The 21074-nt window shown below is 29.3% G+C and overlaps 1 protein-coding gene and 1 long non-coding RNA gene across 4 annotated transcripts; both read right to left on the bottom strand.

The window, feature by feature from the left end:
- Window positions 1-760: 760 nt before the first annotated feature.
- Window positions 761-7648, bottom strand: LOC126686138 (uncharacterized). 3 transcript variants are annotated; one of them, XR_007643792.2, is made up of 4 exons: window positions 7366-7648; window positions 6894-7264; window positions 2222-2613; window positions 761-1592 (listed from the first exon to the last, which is right to left on the bottom strand). It is a non-coding gene; the product is annotated as an uncharacterized LOC126686138 (long non-coding RNA). The 3 variants fall into 3 exon arrangements; XR_007643791.2 differs by lacking the exons at window positions 761-1592; window positions 2222-2613 and adding an exon at window positions 5793-6225; XR_007643790.2 differs by lacking the exons at window positions 761-1592; window positions 2222-2613 and having other exon boundaries at window positions 6787-7264.
- Window positions 7649-17431: 9783 nt separating this feature from the next.
- LOC126653872 (transcription termination factor MTERF5, chloroplastic) lies at window positions 17432-19949 on the bottom strand. The gene is made up of 2 exons (XM_050347863.2): window positions 19852-19949; window positions 17432-19031 (listed from the first exon to the last, which is right to left on the bottom strand). Exon 2 carries the CDS (start codon window positions 18939-18941, stop codon window positions 17766-17768), a length of 1176 nt encoding a protein of 391 aa, XP_050203820.1. The 5' UTR covers window positions 18942-19031; window positions 19852-19949; the 3' UTR covers window positions 17432-17765.
- Window positions 19950-21074: the final 1125 nt, after the last annotated feature.

The raw sequence follows: 21074 nt of genomic DNA, 5'->3' as shown, positions 1-21074 counted from the left end.
TATCTAAAAATCAAGCTGTACAGAAGGGAGAATCTAGTCATGTATGGGTTGGATGGATCTCATTTGTGCAAGTTTTAAAATTTTAAACTTAAAAAATTATATATGTGTGCCATACATTAAGCTAAGTGCATTAAAAGATGGAGAGGGTTAATGGGGCTGCTGCATTCTAAATTATTATTTAAAATGTTTGTCTTGGGGTTTGCCTATTTTCTTTTTGTTTTATGTGTTGTGCACTGTGATTTTAAGAAATATTTAAAAATTAAAGGTCAGAAAGAACCCAGAGAGGGAAAAGGGCATTGGGAGAGGAACCCTAATTCAGAGCTTTGTTGTATGTAGGTAATGGGTAATTTGACATTATAGAATATTATTTTATTTAAAATTTAGGTTTCCCCTATGTAAATGATATGTATGTACTTGTCTGACATAATTTGATACTATTATTATGCACTGGAAATTGGACCAAAGACCAGTCCAAGTAAACACTCGGTACATTTTTATGTATCATTACAATGGTAATAGTGTTAATGTTCTTTTTTTTTTTTTGAGAATTATTGTTTTCAAATTTCAATAACAAGTTTTTACTGTTAAATCAGTTAATGAAGATTCATATTATCTTTAAAAAAAAAAAAAAAAATTGTTGAAAGAAACATTTTTATATTTAACATTCTATTTTATTTTACTTCTTCAAATGAGGTGTTATAGGGATGATCGAATGATAAGGGCGTTTAGGTTAAATTTTTATTGTTATTTAATTAAGCCCACACTTGGTTATATCCATATGAAATAAGAAGCAGAAAGAAGCTCTCTCGATACCTTACTATAGCAGTCGGTTTTCCGTTGCTAGAGCGTTTTCCAAGTGCGTTGAGCCCAAACGAGAAAGGAAGGTGTTAGTGGTTTATCACTAGGTCAATAATATTAATCTCTCTTTTTGTGCTATTTTTGGAGTGGCTGGAACATTATATAAATAAATTGGAGCTAAAGTGATAACATTTTATTGGACAATTTGTAGCTCTTTTGGAAGTGAAATTGCATTATACTAATTAAAGAACTGAATTAATAAGTTCATTAATTGAAAGAGAATTTTTACCATAAAAAATGCAGTATCTACTGAAGAAAATACCCCACTTAGAAATTGCATGGGCAACTTGATTAAAACTGCAGCTCTAGCTCTAGCTAGGGCTAAACAACTGTCAACAATAATATGACGAACAATGTCCTTTGCATCATATTCCACAACTATAGACGAGCAGCTGATAAGAGCAGATAGTAGTAAACCACACCTGACAACCATAGCTTCGGCAATTCCAGTATATATCACACCATTCAACACACAAACTCCACACTGAAGCACTAAACAAGACGAGTCTCTGCAAACAGTGCTTTTAATAGATATTTGTTATCAATAGAAACTACTTCGTCGACATTGATTTTAGATGGAAGGTTGGGGAGGAGACTACCAAAACGCTACAACCACCTGATGGGGATGCCGACTTTGAGCAACAACAACCTTGGAGATCATGGATGGAATGCAACTAAACATAAAAGGAAACGCCATTCTGGAGTTGTTGAAGACTATTTTATTCGGGTCGATCCTATAATTCAAAAACTCAAAATGAAAATCCTAATATCTTCTACCTTTAGAGAGTTAAACTAGCTTCCGACCAATCTACCATGGAAGCACACTAGCACAAGGCAAAGAACCATGACATATACGCTTGAGAAAGTAAGAGTGAGCATTCGATCGGTTCGGTTAAAATCGAACTGAATATTGCCGCACCGACCAAACTAAAATTGCAGTTTATATAACCGAATCGACCAAACAAAAAGCATTAACTGATTCTGTACCGGAATGTTTTCCAGTCAGTTTGATCGGTTCAATTAAATGGGCTATTTATGGACTTTTTCAATTAACTTTTTCTAAAAGTTTATTAAAATTTTATATCCACTTTTACCTTTTTCTGGATTAAAAAAAGCTGCAAATTAGCATCCACTACCGCAAAATCAACATGTAATCAAGTGTATGATATTAAAAGAGAAAGCGATTTTTCTTTTATTTTTGCAATTAATTTATTGCAAATAATTTACCTACTAATTGAATCGATCAATTTTCGGTCTTTAATAGATGAGTGAAAATTAATTGGTTGTTTGATGGAATAAAGATTATCAAATAAAGTTAGAAAAAAAAGTGCAAGGGTTGGCAAATGAAAAGAGAAATTGATACCTTCTACATGGGTGAGCATAGTCCGGTTCGGTGTGCAAATTCCCAAAATCAAACCAAACCAAATCACCCCTATAAAATTAAAATCCAAAATTTATAATTTTGTCTACGGTTTTTTCGATTCGGTAAATCAAAAATGTCGGATTTTTCTGGTTTGGCTCGGTCTGTTCACCGATTCAAAAACATACAAATTTAATAATAAATTTAAAGCAGAGATTAGAAAAAAAACTAAAAATGAAAAAACAAGAATAATTATTCTCTCTATAATCACAGATTCAAAATGCATATAGCAAATATTCTGGTTCAAAATTCGTCGCCAGTCTGACGATAAAGCAGCAACCCTCATCACCACCGGCGTCACATGCATGAGCCGATCTTACCCATCATTAGCCGATCTCCAAAAACAAAAAGAAAATAAATGAACAAAGATGGATCTATGGACAAACAAAACGATTAAAAAATATAAAAATAACAATAAATTGAGTTGATATATCTAATAAAGTTCATTGACTTAAGTGGCAATATACCCCCTCAACTTTTAAGAAATAGGCAATTAACACATAAATTAACTCTGTGGGCAAATCAGTACACGAACTTGGTAATTGTGGGCAATTTGCTCTATTTTGACAATATGTCCCCTCAATTTGTAGGTTAATTGTCCCTTAATTGGCCATTTGCCCCCTTAATTTATAAACTGATTTGCAAAAATGGGGTTGATTGCCCATAATCACCAAGTTCGTGTACTGATTTGACTACAAAATTAATTTATGTGTTAATTGCTCATTGCTGACAAGTTGAGAGGGTAAATTGCTACTTAAGTCAAAGTTCATTTATTTCTCTGTTGGTTAAAATTTTGCAAACAAGACCGATGATCCATTAATGAAAACGATGGAGAGAAAGATGAGATTAAAAAACTAGTAAAAAATATAAAAGAGGGCTATGAAGGTGAGGTGAGAGAATTGAGAGAAGAAAAAAGAAAAGGTGAGGAGAAAAGAGATTAGAAAATTAGGGTTTTATTTTTAAGCGGGCTATTTATAGTGGCATGTATACCTGATAAAATTAGAGAAATTTAGGAAAAATACTCCTATTTTTAAAATATTTGTAAAATTTACCTCACAACCAAAAAGTTACAGAAAATACTCTCGGTTTTATTGTGTTTTATATTTTTACTTTAAAATTTAAATTAATTATTCTTTTACTCTTTTAATTTAAAATTAATACTCTGTATATTTCTTCTTTTACTCTTCCTTTTCTCTCGCTGTTCTGTTTCTCTGAAAGGCAGAGGCGATCTCCGACGGTGAAAGTGGAGGCGATCTCCGGCGGCGAGGTGGAGGCGATCTCCGGCGGCGAGGTGGAGGCGATCTACGGCGGCGGCAGTGGAGATGATCTACGGCAGCGGCAGTGGAACGGGAAGCTGTGAGTGGATGATCTATTCGGTTACATCTGCGGCAGCTTTTATCTAATTTTTTACATAATTGGAGGTTTCATCTCATTCTTTTTGGGTAAGCTGTTATCAAACTTCATTTGTAGCTTGTGTGCTTCATGGGTTATTTCTATATCTGATCATGGCTATAAGATATAAATTTGTATCTATGTCCTCTTTCCCAATTTTGGACAACTATCTGGACAGGTTAAACTCGCAAAATACCATAATTCCAATTCTTATAGAAATCTAGTTTTTATATATATATTACTCAGTGCTTATTACTTATTATTTGTAGATGCTTGGTATATTACTTAATACTTTACTCAGCGCTGAATTCAGTCCTTCATATTCAGCCTGACGCAGAATTTGAATCGGTTACTTAGGAAGGTGAATTACATATTATGTATTTTACATATTAATTGAGGAATTTTTATATTTTGCAAGGGAATTTTATTGATTTGTATGCTCCTAAAAGGATATAACTCCAGAAAATTGTTAACATTTGTATCTTTTAATATATTTTTCTCTTCGTGCTATAAGTAAGCAGACACTTTTTTGCTCCTTGGTGTGTTACTGGACATAAGTTTGCAGAAATCGTATCAAATGCGTTCATCATCTTCTATCCCCATGGCCAAACAAAAGAACAATAATTATTTTCTCTATGATTAAGGCTTTAGTTTTCAAGATGTTCAATTTTTTTTAATATTTTTTTGTTATGATAATATAATGATAATGTAATTACCAAATTATGATAACATGTGTAAAATAATTTTGCTATAATAAGACTTTGATAATATAATAATAAAGTTAAGATAATATTGTAATAATGTTATCTAATTCTCCATAATTTGCATGATAATATTATGGTAATATTATGATAATTTAATGATAATATGATGATAATGTAATGATAATATTATCATATGATTATCACTGCATTATCATAATATTGTAGAGAAAAATATTTTTTATAAAAAAATATATCTGATTATCATACGAGTATCACTGTATTATGATGTAGTTATCATAACACTATAAAAAGAAATTGTAAAAATAATGTTTAATTATCATATCATTATCATATGATACCAAGATGATAATATTTATGGTATCTATATGATAATGGTATGATAATATCTATGATAATGTTATGATAATATCTAAGATAATGTTATGATAAAATATTGTTTGATTATCATGCCAATATCACTATATTATCATGTCTTTATCATAACACTATAGGATGATAATTAGATGATAATGAAGTATGATAATTATAAGATAACTTACGTAAAAAATAAATTATAGAAGGATTCATGATAACCAGATGATAATATCATGATAAGGTTATGATAAGATTATAATAGTGTAACGATAATATTTTATGATAATGTAATGATTATATTATGATAATGTGATGATAAGATTATGATAAAGTACATAAAATAAATTTGTTATAATAAAATTATGATAATATTATAATAAATTTATAATAATATTATAATTAGATAATGATAATATTATGATAATACTACGATAATACTATGATAAAATTATTGATATTATTATGATAAGTTAATGATAAAACATATAAAAATTATAAAACAATTTTACATCATGAAGTTATATGATAATATTACTGTAATATATTATCTAATTGTGCACAAATTAAATAAAATTATCAAAGTAAAAACTATGATAAGGTTACGATAATATTATTCAAATATAAAAAATATGATAAGGTGATAATAATATACTGTAACTATGGTGTTTTTGTAGAGATTTTTATGGTGCTTTTTTACGGTGTTTTTGTACTATTTGTATGGTGTTTAAATGGTTAAATACATTATAAAACATTGGAAATGTACCATAAATCAATTCGTTGTTTTCAAAATCAGTAACATTAAAAAAAATTATGAACAAAAAAAAGACAAAATAATTATTATGATAAGACAACTATAATATTATGATAATATTATTTAACTCTTCATGAATTATAAAAAAATAATGATAATATCATATGATAATATAATAATAAGGTGTGTAAAATGAATTTTAAAGCATAAAATTGCTATATTCATTTTTTTTCCCGAAATACCCAAATTTTCGATACTCAGGTTCATATCAATATCATTTTCAATTACACAATATGAGCTGGCCAATAATTATGCACAAGCATAAATATAATATTTTATTATTTTGAGGGTTTAAAGTTGTGAGAAATAGATAATTAACCTAATCCTATTTTATAAGCTAAAGCAATTCAGCTCAGCAAGGATAATTTGCATCTAATCTAACAATCAATTCTCAATTTAGGTCACAATGCCAGGGAATTAGAGAGCAGACGCCACACCGCCGTTTAAGCCACCATGCCAGGGATTTTGAAAGCAGACACCACACCGCCGTTGACACCTTTAATACCGCCGCCGCCTAGCATACTTTATCTCCACCGCCGCCGCCTAGCATACTTTATCTCCACCGCCGCCGCCAAAGCCTCCCTTCAACGGCTCCGCAAATGTCTGCTAATGTATCCTCTAGCATCGCCAAAGCCCAAGATATCCTCCAACGCTACAAACATCACCTGTCATTGTCAACCACACTTTATGTTATTGTTTTTGAGAGAGAAAATACAGATTGTCTATGGAGTAAAATTATAAATAATTAGATATTAAGAGTAAAAAAATAAAAAAGGTAAAACTCTGATGTATTTTTTGTATCTTTTTTATCTTGAGGTAGAATTTCCTATTATTTTCTTTTTTTAGGTAAATACCTAATTTTCTCATAAAATTATGTTGTATAATTTTAGTTTTTCGGGTTCGGTGACCGAACCTTGAAACTAAACCGAAATTGAAAACCGCTATTTTTATAAATTTTAAACCAAACTAATTCATATTAACCAATTTTTTATTTGGTTTTGTTTTTTGGTTTGGTTTAATTCGATTTTTTTGGTTTGGTTCGATTTTTTCTCATTCCTAACTGTTAGGGTTGAAAGACTAAGGATGTTAAACATCTACTTAAGCTTTAAGGCTTTAAGAGTTCGAGTCAAGCTGAAACGCTGTGTTTTAGTTAAAATTCAACATTTCAGTATTTAGTCATTTCGGTTATAATGTAAAATTTAAATTGAAAATCGAACCAAAAACGAAAAACCAAAAATTTATAATTTTATAACCGAACTGACCCAATAACACTTTACCATTGAATCAAAGCGACCAAAAATCACCGATTCGGTCGGTCCGTTCAAATGCTCACCTTTATAAGAAAGTCCTGAACTTTGGGTTGAACTAGGTATGTTCAAATTTTGTAACATATCTTATTGCTTGCAGGGCCACTCTCTATAATATTGCAAGCTTGATAATACCCAAATGTTACTAAAAAAATTGTTCTTGCTCAACGGCCAAAATAACTTATCTAGAGAGGGTCTATTACTGATCGGACTTTTCAAAATATCTTCAATTTCTTGCGAGGAGAACACCTGAGAGAGTTTACCTTGATCCCAACTAGCTGTAACAACATCAATAAGTAAACTAACCATGTAATCAGCTAAAATATTGAGCTGTCTAACCAGCTTCATATAATTTGTCGATGAAATCAAATTCTCCCGCTGCACATCAACTGATTGCCTATCAAAGTAATAACTGAATTAATAAGCTTATTTTCTTTTAAAATACTGAATTAATAAGAAATATCATCCCAAGATAAGAAAGATTGGAGGGGTGGTTACCTCAAGTGTTGGTTCCTCTTAAAATTCCATGAAGCATTTTCGGGTTGAGAATCATCATCCCATAAGACTTTGGATCCTCCTTAACACTCTTTCTTAAAGAGACGGGTCTCTCATGATTGTCACTTTTGCTCTTGAGCTCTTTCACTTTTTTAGCGAGCCTCATGATTTTTTTCCTAATTGCTATTTTTTTTATTTTTTTCAAGATGAAGAGCACTTGTTGAAATCTTGAAGGCAATGTTGTTTCTCCCTTGCCTTCTCCTTATAAATTTTTTTGATATAAATTTTTTACAATTTACACTTTAGTTATATAAAATAGAATTTGGCTTCTATCCAGATACAGTTTATATAAGACAATTAGAATTTGAATTCTATTCGTACCGAATTTATATATAAATTGAAATAAATATAAAGTAGTTATTAAAATTAAAGAAAATAAGTAGTTTAATTAAATTGGGAACTAACCAGAATACACTAACAGTCACAGACATCTTAGTAAAAGGTCTCATATTCGAGTCTCAATCTCCCCCTTCCTATTTATAAAAAAAAATAGCATAAATGATATAATAATGGTGTGTTTGGAATAAATTGGAATATAAAAGACTATATCCAGTTTAATGAGTCGACCAATACAAATTAAAAGGCGTAGCTTTGCAAAGTTTACAATACAAAAGTGTAAAAATATTAATTAATATTTTATTTATAGCGTATAAATGCAAAAAAGCTGACTAAAGAGAGTAATCATGTAAGAAATCCTAAAGAAAATTCTATAAGTGTCAGAAGTGATAGTTGTGGCATCGTTCCACCATAATGATGAGTTTCGTAGACAATGTATTCAACGTATATGGCATGAATGACATAAATGTTTACACATATATATAATCACTAATACATACCAAATGTTGTAGGAGAAATTCTTAGTTAAACTCAGTCTACCACGTCATTCATAGACTAAACCAATCATATTATAACACCTCATTAAAATGAGGGTATTCTTGTAATATCATTATTCAAAAGTGTATGCTAATAACAAACGAAATTACAAGAATACCCTTATTTTAATAGGTGTTATGATATTATTGGTTTACTCTACAGATGACGTGGTAGACTGAGTTTATATAAGAATTTTTCATGTTGTAGATACAATAGTATTTACCCCGTATATTTCTGCTAAAAAAATAATAACAAAAAGAAGTTGCCTTATCGCTAACCAAGCAATGTCTAAATATCAAAGTGCATATTGAATCATAATCTTCTATATTATATTGGATTTTCACCAACTTGTATAAGGTTGTAACTGCTATATGACAGAACATTTAAGCTAATCCTGTGGCTTTAGTTTAATATAAAGTGTGTGGTTTTGAATTTAAATTAAATATCTTAATTGTATGTGGTTCTGAATTTAAATTATCTGTTTCTTTTAAAAAAGAAATTAAAATAAACTCTAAAGTTTCCAACTACAGAAATCATGTATTCCATGCACCTCCATTGCAAACTTCTCCAATTACTTATATGATAATTGGACTATGTGTCAAGTACTCAAGTGTCACACTTTGACCTTCAGGAATTAATTATTACATGAAAAGGCAAAATAAAAAAGAAAATTATGACGACAAAATAGCAAAAACAATAAGTAAAAGAAAAGGCAATTTTAATTCAACCTTTCATCTAAAGACGTTTATTATCAATTACAATTAATATTTTTAATTTTAAAGATTTATTATAATTATATTTCACTTCTAATGAGTAAAATACAACCAGTACTGTTTGAAAATAAATAAAATAGTAGTAGTATTTATTCAATTTTTTGTTTTATTAACGTATTCAATATATTTTAAGAGTTTATTGTGGTACCAATGATTATAATTTAAATAGTATAAATATTGAACATCAAATCGCTAAATTGTCTGTTTAATTCTCCCACAGACGCTCTCTTCTTTAATTATCAAAAGAAAAATAAAATCTGATGTGTCTGATATTTAGTCTGTGAACTTACTTTGGCTGCTATTCCATACCTTTTGATAGCTAAATTTCACCTGCCTTTTTATTGTTTAGCTAGCCAAATGTGTGCATGTTCCAATAATCTATAAATGGTACTTTAAGTTGAAATATATAAAAATAAAGGTGGCTTAGCATGAAATAAAGGTGGCATTACGAGCTTATTTTCTCATTTAATTATGCAGATATTTTAATTTATATATTTATCATGAAAAGGTGGTCTAAGTATAAAATAAAATTATCATGAGAATTTTAGTGATTAAACCACATAATGACTATTCAGCAATAGTTTATAAAGCTGTTTTCTTAATTGCCAATTGGACCAATGCTAAGAAAATTGAGTTGAGGGTCTATTATAGGGTGCATAAAAATCGTATTCACTATAATTCATAACATTCAATATAAAATTATCAAAAGCTGATTTTTTGTTTAACTTACCAAAAAAACATTTTATTCGCTTTTAATTAATCGTTAAATTAATATAATTTAATTGTCTAAATATTTAAATTTTAATTCAATTCAATTTTTTGAGTTGAGTTCACATCTCTAGTTATTATGTGGCAACACATGCTTTTTGTCAAAATTCAGTTGATTTTGTCAAAACTAAAGCGACAATCCCAAAACTGAATCAATCGATCCATCAAATTTCAAAACTAAACCAAATGGATAAGAAGTTCTAATAGAAAAAATAGGTTGGTAATTCGGTCTTTGGTTAAAACCAACATATATGCAAAGTAATATTAAATTTTTGATTTATTAAGTGATAATTCAAATTTTGAACCGAACCAATAATCAATTTTTTTATTAAAACCATTAAACCCAAACTTATAACTTAGACTTATCCGACTGAAAATCATCAACTTGATTGGTTAATTTGGTACTTGGATATTTCGCTCATCCCTTCAAAATGGTGATTAAGATACAATATATTGTTTAATCACCAATTTGAAGCATGAAATTGAAGAAAGTAGTCAATAAATTATAGCTCAAATATATTTATGTGATGTCATTATGTTAAGATCGTGAAATTTTTTTATAAACACTAAAATCTTCTTCCCCAAATGATAAAAAATAATAAGAAACTATAATTTTCAATACGATGATAATAGTATGATAATATGATATCTATATGAAAAAAATACATAAAAATTATGATACCTAGATGATAATGTGAAGATAATAGTATGATAAGATTCTTATTGATAATAAAATAATAATAGTATGATAATATGATACTTGCTTAAAAAAATTATAGAAAATTATGATAACAATCTGCTACATATGATACTAATAATGGCATGATAATAAGATGACAATGCAATATGATAAATTGATAATTATATGATAAGGTGAAATTGTAATAATCATATGATAATGTAATACTGTGATAATCATATGATAATGTAATACTGTGATAATCATATGATAATATGATACTAGACAATAGTGAAGTATGATAAGGTTATGATAATTGGATGATAACGTACGTGAAAATATAATTACAAAACAAGTCATGATATCAATGATAACCAAATGATAATTAATTAATCAAGTTATGATAATATGATACCTATATAGAAAAATTACATACAAATTATGATAACTAGATGATAATGAAGTATGATAAGCTTATGATAATTGGATGATAAAGTACGTGAAAATATAATTACAAAAAAAATCATGATATCAGTAATAACCAGATGATAATTAAATAACAAAGTTATGATGATAGTATGATAATATGATACATCCATGGAAAAAAATTACATAAAAATTATGATAACGAGATGATAATGTGAATTATGATAAGTTTTTTATTGATAATAAAATGATAATAGTATGATAATATGATACTTGCATGAAAAAATTACAAAAAAACTATGATAATAAGATGATAATAGTCTGCTTACGATACTGATAATGGCATGATAATAAAATTAAAATATAATATGATACATTGATAATTACATTTTAGGTGAAGTTGCGATAATCATATGATAAAGTGATAATCATATGATAATGTGATACTGCGATTTTATCTTATATTATCCAGCAGTATGATTACATTATCATATAATAATTCGCTTTATATGATACTCGTAATGACATGATAATAAGATGGGAAATGGAAATAAAATAGATTGTTGACATTCATTTAATTTTCTGATAAGTTTGCTTTAAAATTTAATATTTATAAAAAATGGAAATACAATTTATAATCTCCAGTTAATTTAAAAAAGAATAAAAAAAAATTGAATGTATAAAAGAGAATTTAATGAACAAAAAAAATTGAAAGAAAAATAGTTCTACATAATTATGAAAGACCTAAAGAAAATTTAATGAATAAAAAAGAATTGAATTTAAAGTGAATGAACACAAGAGGAGTGAATGGAAAATAGTTTTGTATAATATTGTGGAAGATCTGGACACGCACGGAGGGAGGGAGGGAGGGAGGGAGGGAGGGAGGGAGGGAGGGAGGGAGGGAGGGAGAGAGAGAGAGAGAGAGAGAGAGAGAGAGAGAGCATGTGTCATGTGTGTGTTAGAGTAAAATAATAAATATTCAAATCTAAAGAGTAAAATCACAAAAAAATCAAAACAGTGATGTATTTTTGCCATTTTTTCCGTGTTGAGATATAAAGTCTTATTATTACTTATTTTACGTAAATTCCAAATTTTCTCAAACAAATAGGTGGACCAAAATGCTTAAGCCTCCAAATGTGGTGGGCTTGTAAGAATTAGCTTATAAAGGTTGGTGGTTACATTTGACAAAATTTAATTATATTACTAAAAAGTTAAAATTTATTATATTTAAATTTAATGAATTAAATTCACATTAGATGTTTTAAATTTGTAAATATACTTTTTTTTATCCAAAGTATTTAAAAAAATGCATAGTTAAACATTATTTTAAAAGAATGTTTTTCTTTTTAGTCCAGTTTAGTTTATTTTTTTTAATTTTTTCAACTTTCATTATTAAGAGCATATTCATTACAATGATAATCAAGTCCATAATACTAAAATTTAGGATTTTTTATGAAACAGACGACAATAGTACAATACTATATATCTTATGCTAAATTTAAAATATATTAAATTTGATGTCAAGATATTGGAATAAATGAAGTATATATATAAAAATGCCAACAACGATATTAATCTTACCTTCTTTTTTTTGAGAAATTTAGATATTTACCTAAAATAAGAAAATATTTATAAATTATACCTCAAAGCGGAAAAGTTAGTAAAAATACATCACGTTTCTAATACTTTTATGTTTATACTCTTTGTGTCTAAAAAATTATAATTTTACTCTACCTATAAATTATACCTCAATCTCATTTCACGAGAGGGTCACGGGTGGTTAGTGATGCTAATTTTATTAGGCGTTATTTGTTTGGAAAGAAAGTGGACTTGCAAGGAATGGGATTGAGAGTGGAGTGGAATTTTGAGAAAGGAATAGAAACAGTAGGACAATGATTTAAATTTTATGATTTGTTGTTTATCTTTTGGAAAAAATGATGGGTGGAATCCAGTCATCACCAATATTCTTTAAATAAGCTGTGCTATTTATAAACTATGAAATTTATTTATGGAAAAAAAATCGATTATTAATACTTATTTAGTTCTGAACTATGTTATTATTTTATTTTATATGATATTTAATTACATGTTTTTTTATTAACATAAGTTAAACGGTATGTAAAATTATACTCAGATGAAAACACATGCTGGAAATTAGAAATGGAAAATGAAAAAACAAAGAGTATGAAGAAAATAAAGGAATTCCAAATCCTTAAATTTTTAATTTTATCATAATCTTATCAATAAGATGATCCTAATTTTTTTTCATAATATTTGCTTAAATTATTTTATGTAATTTGTGCATAATTATATATAATATTTTCACATCAATATAATAACTTTATAATAATATTATCATACAATCTTATTTTGTTCAAAATTAGTTTACGTACTTTATTATAAATTTATCATAATAACATCAACAACATTGTCATAATATTATCATAATCTTATCATAATATTATGATAAAATTAATAATAAAATTATTTTACGTACTCTATCATCACTTTATCAAAATATTATTATAATTTTATCAGTAATATTATCATATTATAAATAAATTATGTTTAATTAAAATATATATTTTTTTATTAATTTTAAATTATATACTACTATTTATTTAATATAACATTATTTTTACATATTTTATCATTAATTTTATCATAATATTACCATAACCTTATTATAATATCTGCATAATCTTATCATAATTTTGCATTTATTTTACATAAATTAAATAACATTTTTATAGTATTTTTATAGTATTATCATGAACTTATCATAATGTTATCATAGCATAATCATAATGTTTATATAATTTTATCGTATTTTTTACATAATTATTTTACGTAATTTATATAGATCAATTCAAATTATTCAATGTTATTGGAATCTCATGTTTCTTTTGATCCTCCATTATACTTTGTTCATTCCTTCTGTCACAAACAATATAAGATAGCTCGCACATGACTTTATCATCATGTAATAATCTAAATCATTAATAGACTAAACAAAGAATGAATCAGTAAGTGATGTACCTTAAACCACCGCATAAGCATTAAATGAATCTGCAGAGCATGAAATACACAGACCACACAAACCCCAAATAAACTATAAAATCCAATAAAATCAAAAGATACAATAAATCTTCTTCAATCAATAGACCCAATAAATGCAAAGCAAATGATTACATAAAAACATATTAACAATCAATGATTGGAAAAGGTTCGTCATAAAGGTAAAAAGAAACAAATTAATCGTATTAATACGCGAAGAATCAATTACAATTAACATATTCAAAGGGTGAGAATAATTTTATGACATTCATGAAAAAAAATTGAAAGAAAATTTTAAAAATAATAGAGCCAACGAATCTGAATAACAGAAAAAGAAAAAAAATCTCGAGATCCAATTTTAAACAAGAGCGGCGACCATAAGGACGGCAGCGGAAGCGGCGTTAGAGGCGGCACTATCGAGGAAAGAAACGATGGGGATCCCGCCGGTTGCTACTGCTTTACCTTCTACCGGTCGTGATCGCTGTTCTTTCTATGGATGTTTGCGGTGGTGATATGGAGATTGCTACCGGCACCGGCGAACGAAGAAGTTGTAGTAGAAGACCTAAGTGAAGACGAGAGAATGAAGGAGAAAAAAAAAGTAAAGGAATAAAAATTAAAAAGTTACAGAGTATTATTAAAAACTATATGGAGTAAATAAATAAATAATAAATATATTAGAGCAAAAATATAAACATGGAAAAACAGAGAGTATTTTGTTTAACTTTTCAGCTGTGAGGTACGTTTTATAAATATTTTTAAAATAGAAGTATTTTTCCTAAATTTTTCCTTTTTTTTCGTACCATATTCTTGGGCTATTGATCAGTGAGAGCCATTTCAATTTTTTTAGTGAGAGCCATTTCGAATTTTTTTCCTGAATTGCCATCACGTTCTTACAATTTAAATGCAATAATTTCCTTCAATATCTTATTTATATTTTTAATAAGGATATGAAACCAATATTGATTCTACATTCTTCTAACCAAAGTGGCTTTTCACATGAAGCATATAGACATATAAAAGATAAATTCACTTAATCAATGAACCTGATTATATCACATGTATTTTACTAGATTAAATTCATAACTATCTTATGACTATCTATTTGGTATCACATTAAAATTGATTTACAATATACATCCTGACTAATATTATTGTAAATTTTAGTCGTGAATAAAAGAAAAATACATTTTTTTAGGAATGACAATATATGAAGGCTTAATTGCATAAAAAATCACCAACTTTGCGTGTTTTTGGTATTTAAAATAATCTTTTTTTCTTAGCATAAAAAATCACCAACTTTTATTTTTTGACATATTTATTCACGGGATGTGAAACGGCACCGTTTTGAATATAAAACGGCGCCGTTTTGCGCTTAATTTTTCAAAGGAAATGGTTATGAGGACGAATATGCCAAAAAAATTAAAGTTGATGATTTTTTATGCCAAGAAAAAAAAATTATGTTAAATATCAAAAACACGCGAAAGTTGGTGATTTTTGGTGCAATTAAACCATATATGAATATAATGCATATATAAATTGATGTTACTTCATTTGAGGAACGTGGGAAACAAATCTAGATGTTTTTTCAATTTGTTCGATTTTTTATATTTCTATAGGCAAAACCTATACGGAGGCCCCTCTACTTTACCATTTTTATTCGAGAAGCCCCTACCTCAAAGTTGCTCACGGCTGAGTCCTTTTACTTTCAAAAATCGCATTTTTAGGCCCTTACATGGATGGAAAATGGAAAGTGAAGCCCACTCTCCGTTAATTAACGGAAAAATGTGACGTGGCATTACAATTTAAGGATTATTTTGTACAAAATCATAATTTAATAACCAATTAGTAACACAAAAACATATTGATGACAAAATGATACTTTTGCCATCATCTTCTTTCTCTGGATCTCTGGTTACAACGCCATTTTTTTCAAAACTCAAATAAAAATATCTACAGTTTTAATTTAATAAACTCACACTGGTAGTGTAAAATTAACAATAATTTCTTCAATAATCTGTATAATCAATTGAATTGCAAATGCTATGATAACCAAAACACAACAAAATTCCACAAAATAAAACTCCCGCTCCTCCACCGTCACTTTCTCACAGTAGCCACCACCCTAATAATCTTATTCTCACACCAGCTCAATTCTACTCTTCCTCCACCGCTCAATGGCCACCACTCCCACCACCGGCAAGCTCTCCATCAGCCCATCAAACACTTGTATCAGCTGGATTGGCACCGGTGTAATGGCCTGTTCTATGTGTTCTCGTCTAATCAAAGTCGGCTTCTCTCACCGTATTCAACCGCACACTCTCCAGAGCTCAACCTCTGCTCGACATGGGCGCCGATCTCGCCGATTCGCCATTCTACGTCGCCAAACAATCTGACGTGGTCTTCTCTATAGTTGGAGCGGCGGTGGCGGTGGTTTCTTCCTCGAACTGGGATAAGATGTGAGTATAGGCTTCTCCTCCATCTAGGTACTAAAAAAAACAATCTGGATACTCAAAAATACTAAAAAGAAATGATCTTCATTGAGTTTCAAATGAATTTAAATGAAATTTGAGATTTGAAATTCTGGAGATTTTATGGAGAAATTATATTTAAAGATGGAGGAGTTTGATTAGGTAGTTATGGTTATTGGGAAATCATCAGAAAATCGTAATTGAGTTTTGAGATTTGATAATGCAAGAGAATTAATTGAAGAAAAGTAGGTTATTTTTTCACAATAATTTGCTGAAGAAGAAGAAGTGAAAATGAAAAAATACACCTAGGTCCTTAAAATTTATATGCATTTATGGGGATTAAAAAAAGAAAAATGTCAGAGTATTTTTTTTTTCACACTCTCAATAACGGAGAGTGAGTTTCACTTGCCAATTTCCATCCACGTAAGGGCCTAAAAATGCAATTTTTAAAAGTAAAAGGACTTGACCGTGAGCAACTTTGAGGTAGGGGCTTCTCGAATAAAAATGGTAAAGTAGAGGGGTTTTAGGATGGATTTTGCCATTTCTATACTATAATGTAAAAAAGAAAATATATCATATGTTACTTTTATCTTTATCAAAATTAGTTCACTCAAATGACTTACTTTGATATTATTCATATAACTTGGAAATTGCCTTTCTTATCTTTGCATAACTTGTGTGGTACAAATCAACTTTCAATTATACGCTGTAACATACAAAAAAGACCGGCAAATTCATAACATAAAAAAAGAAAATTGGCTTTAACATCAACACTTAGCTTTTCTAGATATGAATTGTTGTCATACATTAGGCAGTAACGAGCGTGCGCTAAATTATCTGCAACTCCACAACCACAGTCGAAGGTAGCCTACGCCTCAATTGACGCAGCCTCTTCGAGTTGGCAGCATGCACTATTATCTTCTTCATTGAAGAAGCAGCATAGTCAGCTAAGATTGAAGGCATAGTTCACAAGCGAATCTGCACTTCTATTAGCTTCAGGAAAGAAACAAATACAAGAGAGATCTACCAAATCCAAGTCAGTCATTGATGAATGCTCAACAGAATTTTATTCCAAAATTTGTCCCTAAGACTAGGACTACAATTTGACTTCATATAACAATTTACTACATGAATGTATAACTATAGATAAGTGGCGGCCCGTTTAACAGATTTTTAACCAGAAACACAAAGAGCACTTACCAATGAACTAATGGTCTGGAAGGAAGAGTCCTCTACATCTTCACAAGTCACTGTGCTCCTTCAAAACTAATTAAAAAGCTAACTTGCTCCAGAGTTTTCTTATTCTTCTCCCTCCTCTTCTTTTTCAGAAAATGATTCTAGAGTACGACCTTCGTAAGCTACCAACAACTCAACTGCCTCATTTGGAAATCTGGCGATAAACTTCTGCATGAACTCATCCTCTGTCAAATTTAGCACATTGATAAAGCTAGGCTGTTTCTTCAATAGCTTTTTTGACTTGATAATCTCCAATACTTTGTATCGCGGAATTACTCTTTCTTCAATGCTCATCATTAATAGTGTAGGTTTATAAACTAACACTTCCTTCTTAAACTTGATTGTGTTCAAAAAGAAGTCGATTCCCAACTTCAACTTCTTTTCTGAAGATCTTAGCAAATTTGGTTGTTTTCTAAACATTTCTCTACATTCATACTCTGAAAACTCAAAACTTTTCAAGATTTCAACTTTTTTAGTAAATGTCTCATCACTCATGCAATTAACAGTGTATAAAGCATAAACCAACATCCTTGAATCTACTGAGAACCCCATATTCACAACCCTCGAAACAAGTTCTCTGAGCGCAGATTCTTGCATAAGAAAAAACCGAGGCTGCCTCCTCAACAACATTGACAACTGAGACCCAACTATCCCACAACTCTCCAAGAATGCTACATTGGATACCAACCTCGATTCAGGGTATTTTGAGATAATCCAATAACATCTAGTCAAAACTTTTAGCAAATCCTTATTCTCCTCATCATTCAACAAAAGTTTCTTCACAATTTCAATTCGAGGAACCAACTTTTTCTCCAAACTAGCAGTTAGAACTGTGGAATTCTTGGAAATGAATTTACCTAGTTCATAACCCACAAGACCCAAATCTTGGAAAAACTTAATTTTTGGTTTGAGAGACTTGTCTACCGTACTAAACAGAACTTGCGGTGATACACGGATAGCAGATCGAATATGGGAATCGGAGAAGCCAAGATTTTGGAAAAACTGATAAACAGATTGCGGGGTTGCAGTCGACTTGATATGAGAGTAGCGATTAGAGATCGTTAGAGCTTGAGTTTCAGATAATTTTACGGTTTTTATGAGGTAATGGAAAAGGTTAGGATTCAACACTTTTGAAGTTGGGGCAAGTGAAGAGAAGATAGCAAAATTGAATAAATGTTTAGCATTGGCGAGAAAATTGTATAGAGAGGAAGTTGAGAAAGGTGACTTAACAGTTTGCATTTGAAAATGCAATAAGATTTAGGGTTTAAGGTCCTAAAATCATGTTCCCAATCCAAAAATCACAGTATACTTTTCAAGTTCACAAATTTCCTGTACCAAAATGTCCGAATCAGCATAAAATATACAAACAAATAAACAATAATATCAAAAATAACAAAACTTTGAATTTCAATTTCAAATAACCAGTGAAAAAAGATGAGAATTCCCTAGACTCACGACAGTGCAATTTCTAATCTCCGACTGATGAATGAAAAGCAATAGAATAGGGACACAAAAGGATAAGCATGATAGGGTATCGAAGGTATTTGAAGTTCCAATATGTAATAAATGGTCATCGATGCCAATGATTTACCTCCAAAAAATAATTTTTTTGCTTACATAACATATGATCCACGGAGTTGAGCATCTCTTAAAAATTAGGATGAACTTCACTATGTTCCCAACTTAAGCTTAAAGTCTTAGTTGCCTTAAAATCTTTGTTTGCATTTTCCCATCTTAATTCGTTGAGTTTCGGCTCTTCTAACTGATATATTTCAGCCTATGTTTTGTTTTAGACCAAGAATTAGTTAATTAAGCTGACTCTTCTTAATTAGTTATCAAATTCCATCAACATAAACCAAGAATTTAAATTTTGATAACTAATTAAGCTGACTCTTCTTAATTAGTTATCAAATTCCATCATCATCTAATAACAAAAGTCAGCAACATAAACCAATAATTTAAAATTCAATTCAATTCCAGTTCTATTATCAATTTCTTCGCACATTCTTTCAATTTGCAGGAAAAAAATTTTAAAAAAAAATTCAAACAACACTTCCCATAAAGTTAAGTTTAAAAATAGAACAAACAGCATAAGAACTGTAAATTGATAACTTTAAAAAAGGCTACAGAATTCCAGAATTGCTTATACCTGTTGACTCAGTGAATCAGTGATTCGTCTTCGTAGAGCTAAAACTGCTAACTGGAAAATACTATGTAAATGGAGAAAGGATGCACGGAGTATTTGTGAAACGACAACCATACGACATCGTTTCATTGAATATCTAAAGTGGACTGGATGATGAGACTTTGAAGCCCAAACCAAGCCCATGAAAGAAAAATATAGAGGGAACTATGTCAAATTGGGGTGATCATAGACTAGTTAACCGGTCCATGAAGGTCATTTGTAAACCGATTTATAGTAGTACGGTTTTTAAAATTAAAAACTTAAACCTAAAATTTTAAATAGTTAACTACTAAATTGGTTAATCATTTAAGGCGGTTTGATTCTTCGATTTTACGGGTTTTAACCATGTAACTATTAAAAATTAGATACGAAAAAGATAAAATTTTAAATATAATCTAATAATTAAACTTTAATTATATATATCTATATCTATATATATATATATATATATATATATATATATATATATATTTTATATATTTCTAATTCAATTAGATAAATATTTTATTAAGAAATATATATTCCTAAATTAAATATAGTCTAATAATTAAACTTTAATAATAAATATATATATTTTATAAAGATTATTTTATAAATACCGCGAAAAATAAAAATATTTACAAAGATACTGCTTGCATTTTTTTAACAGAAATATTAAAAATAATTACAAAAGTACAATTTTTCAAAAAATAATTACAAAAATACAGTTTTTATATAAAAATTCGTATATAAAAATGCAGTTTTGTATATAATCCGTATGTAATCCGAATTATATACGTTTTTTTTTTAAATATCAGATCTGAGAATGAGAATATCTCTGAAAAACGGAGAATACAAAGATGAAGCCAAATTTTATATATAATACATATTGTATACAATTTTAAAAAAATCAGATCTGAAAAAATCAGATCTAAAATTTCAGATCTGATATTTTAGGATCTGATTTCATATTTAATCGACAAAGTAGGAACAGAGAAGGATGAAGCGGCAGCGGGCGAAGCGGTTGCGGCGAGCCGAGGGAAAGCGGCAGCGGTGTGAGGGATAGCGGCGGCGAGAGGGAGAGCGGCGGCGTGAGGTGAGAGCTGCGACGAGGAAAAAGCGGGGGCGTGAGATGAGAACGGCGGTGGCGGTGGAATGATGGTGAATAAGTGTTAAAGGAAGAAAATAAGAAAATAAATTAGGGGTTT

This window comes from Mercurialis annua, linkage group LG6 (genome assembly GCF_937616625.2).
Source record: "Mercurialis annua linkage group LG6, ddMerAnnu1.2, whole genome shotgun sequence".
NCBI lineage: Eukaryota > Viridiplantae > Streptophyta > Magnoliopsida > Malpighiales > Euphorbiaceae > Mercurialis > Mercurialis annua.
The sequence above is the reverse complement of the archived record's forward strand: the minus strand, read 5'-3'. Positions and strand labels throughout refer to the sequence as shown.

Bases quoted from the DNA above. Each gene is read 5' to 3' on its own strand.
- LOC126653872 (XM_050347863.2), bottom strand. From the start codon at position 18,941: ATGCAAACTGTTAAGTCACCTTTCTCAACTTCCTCTCTATACAATTTT.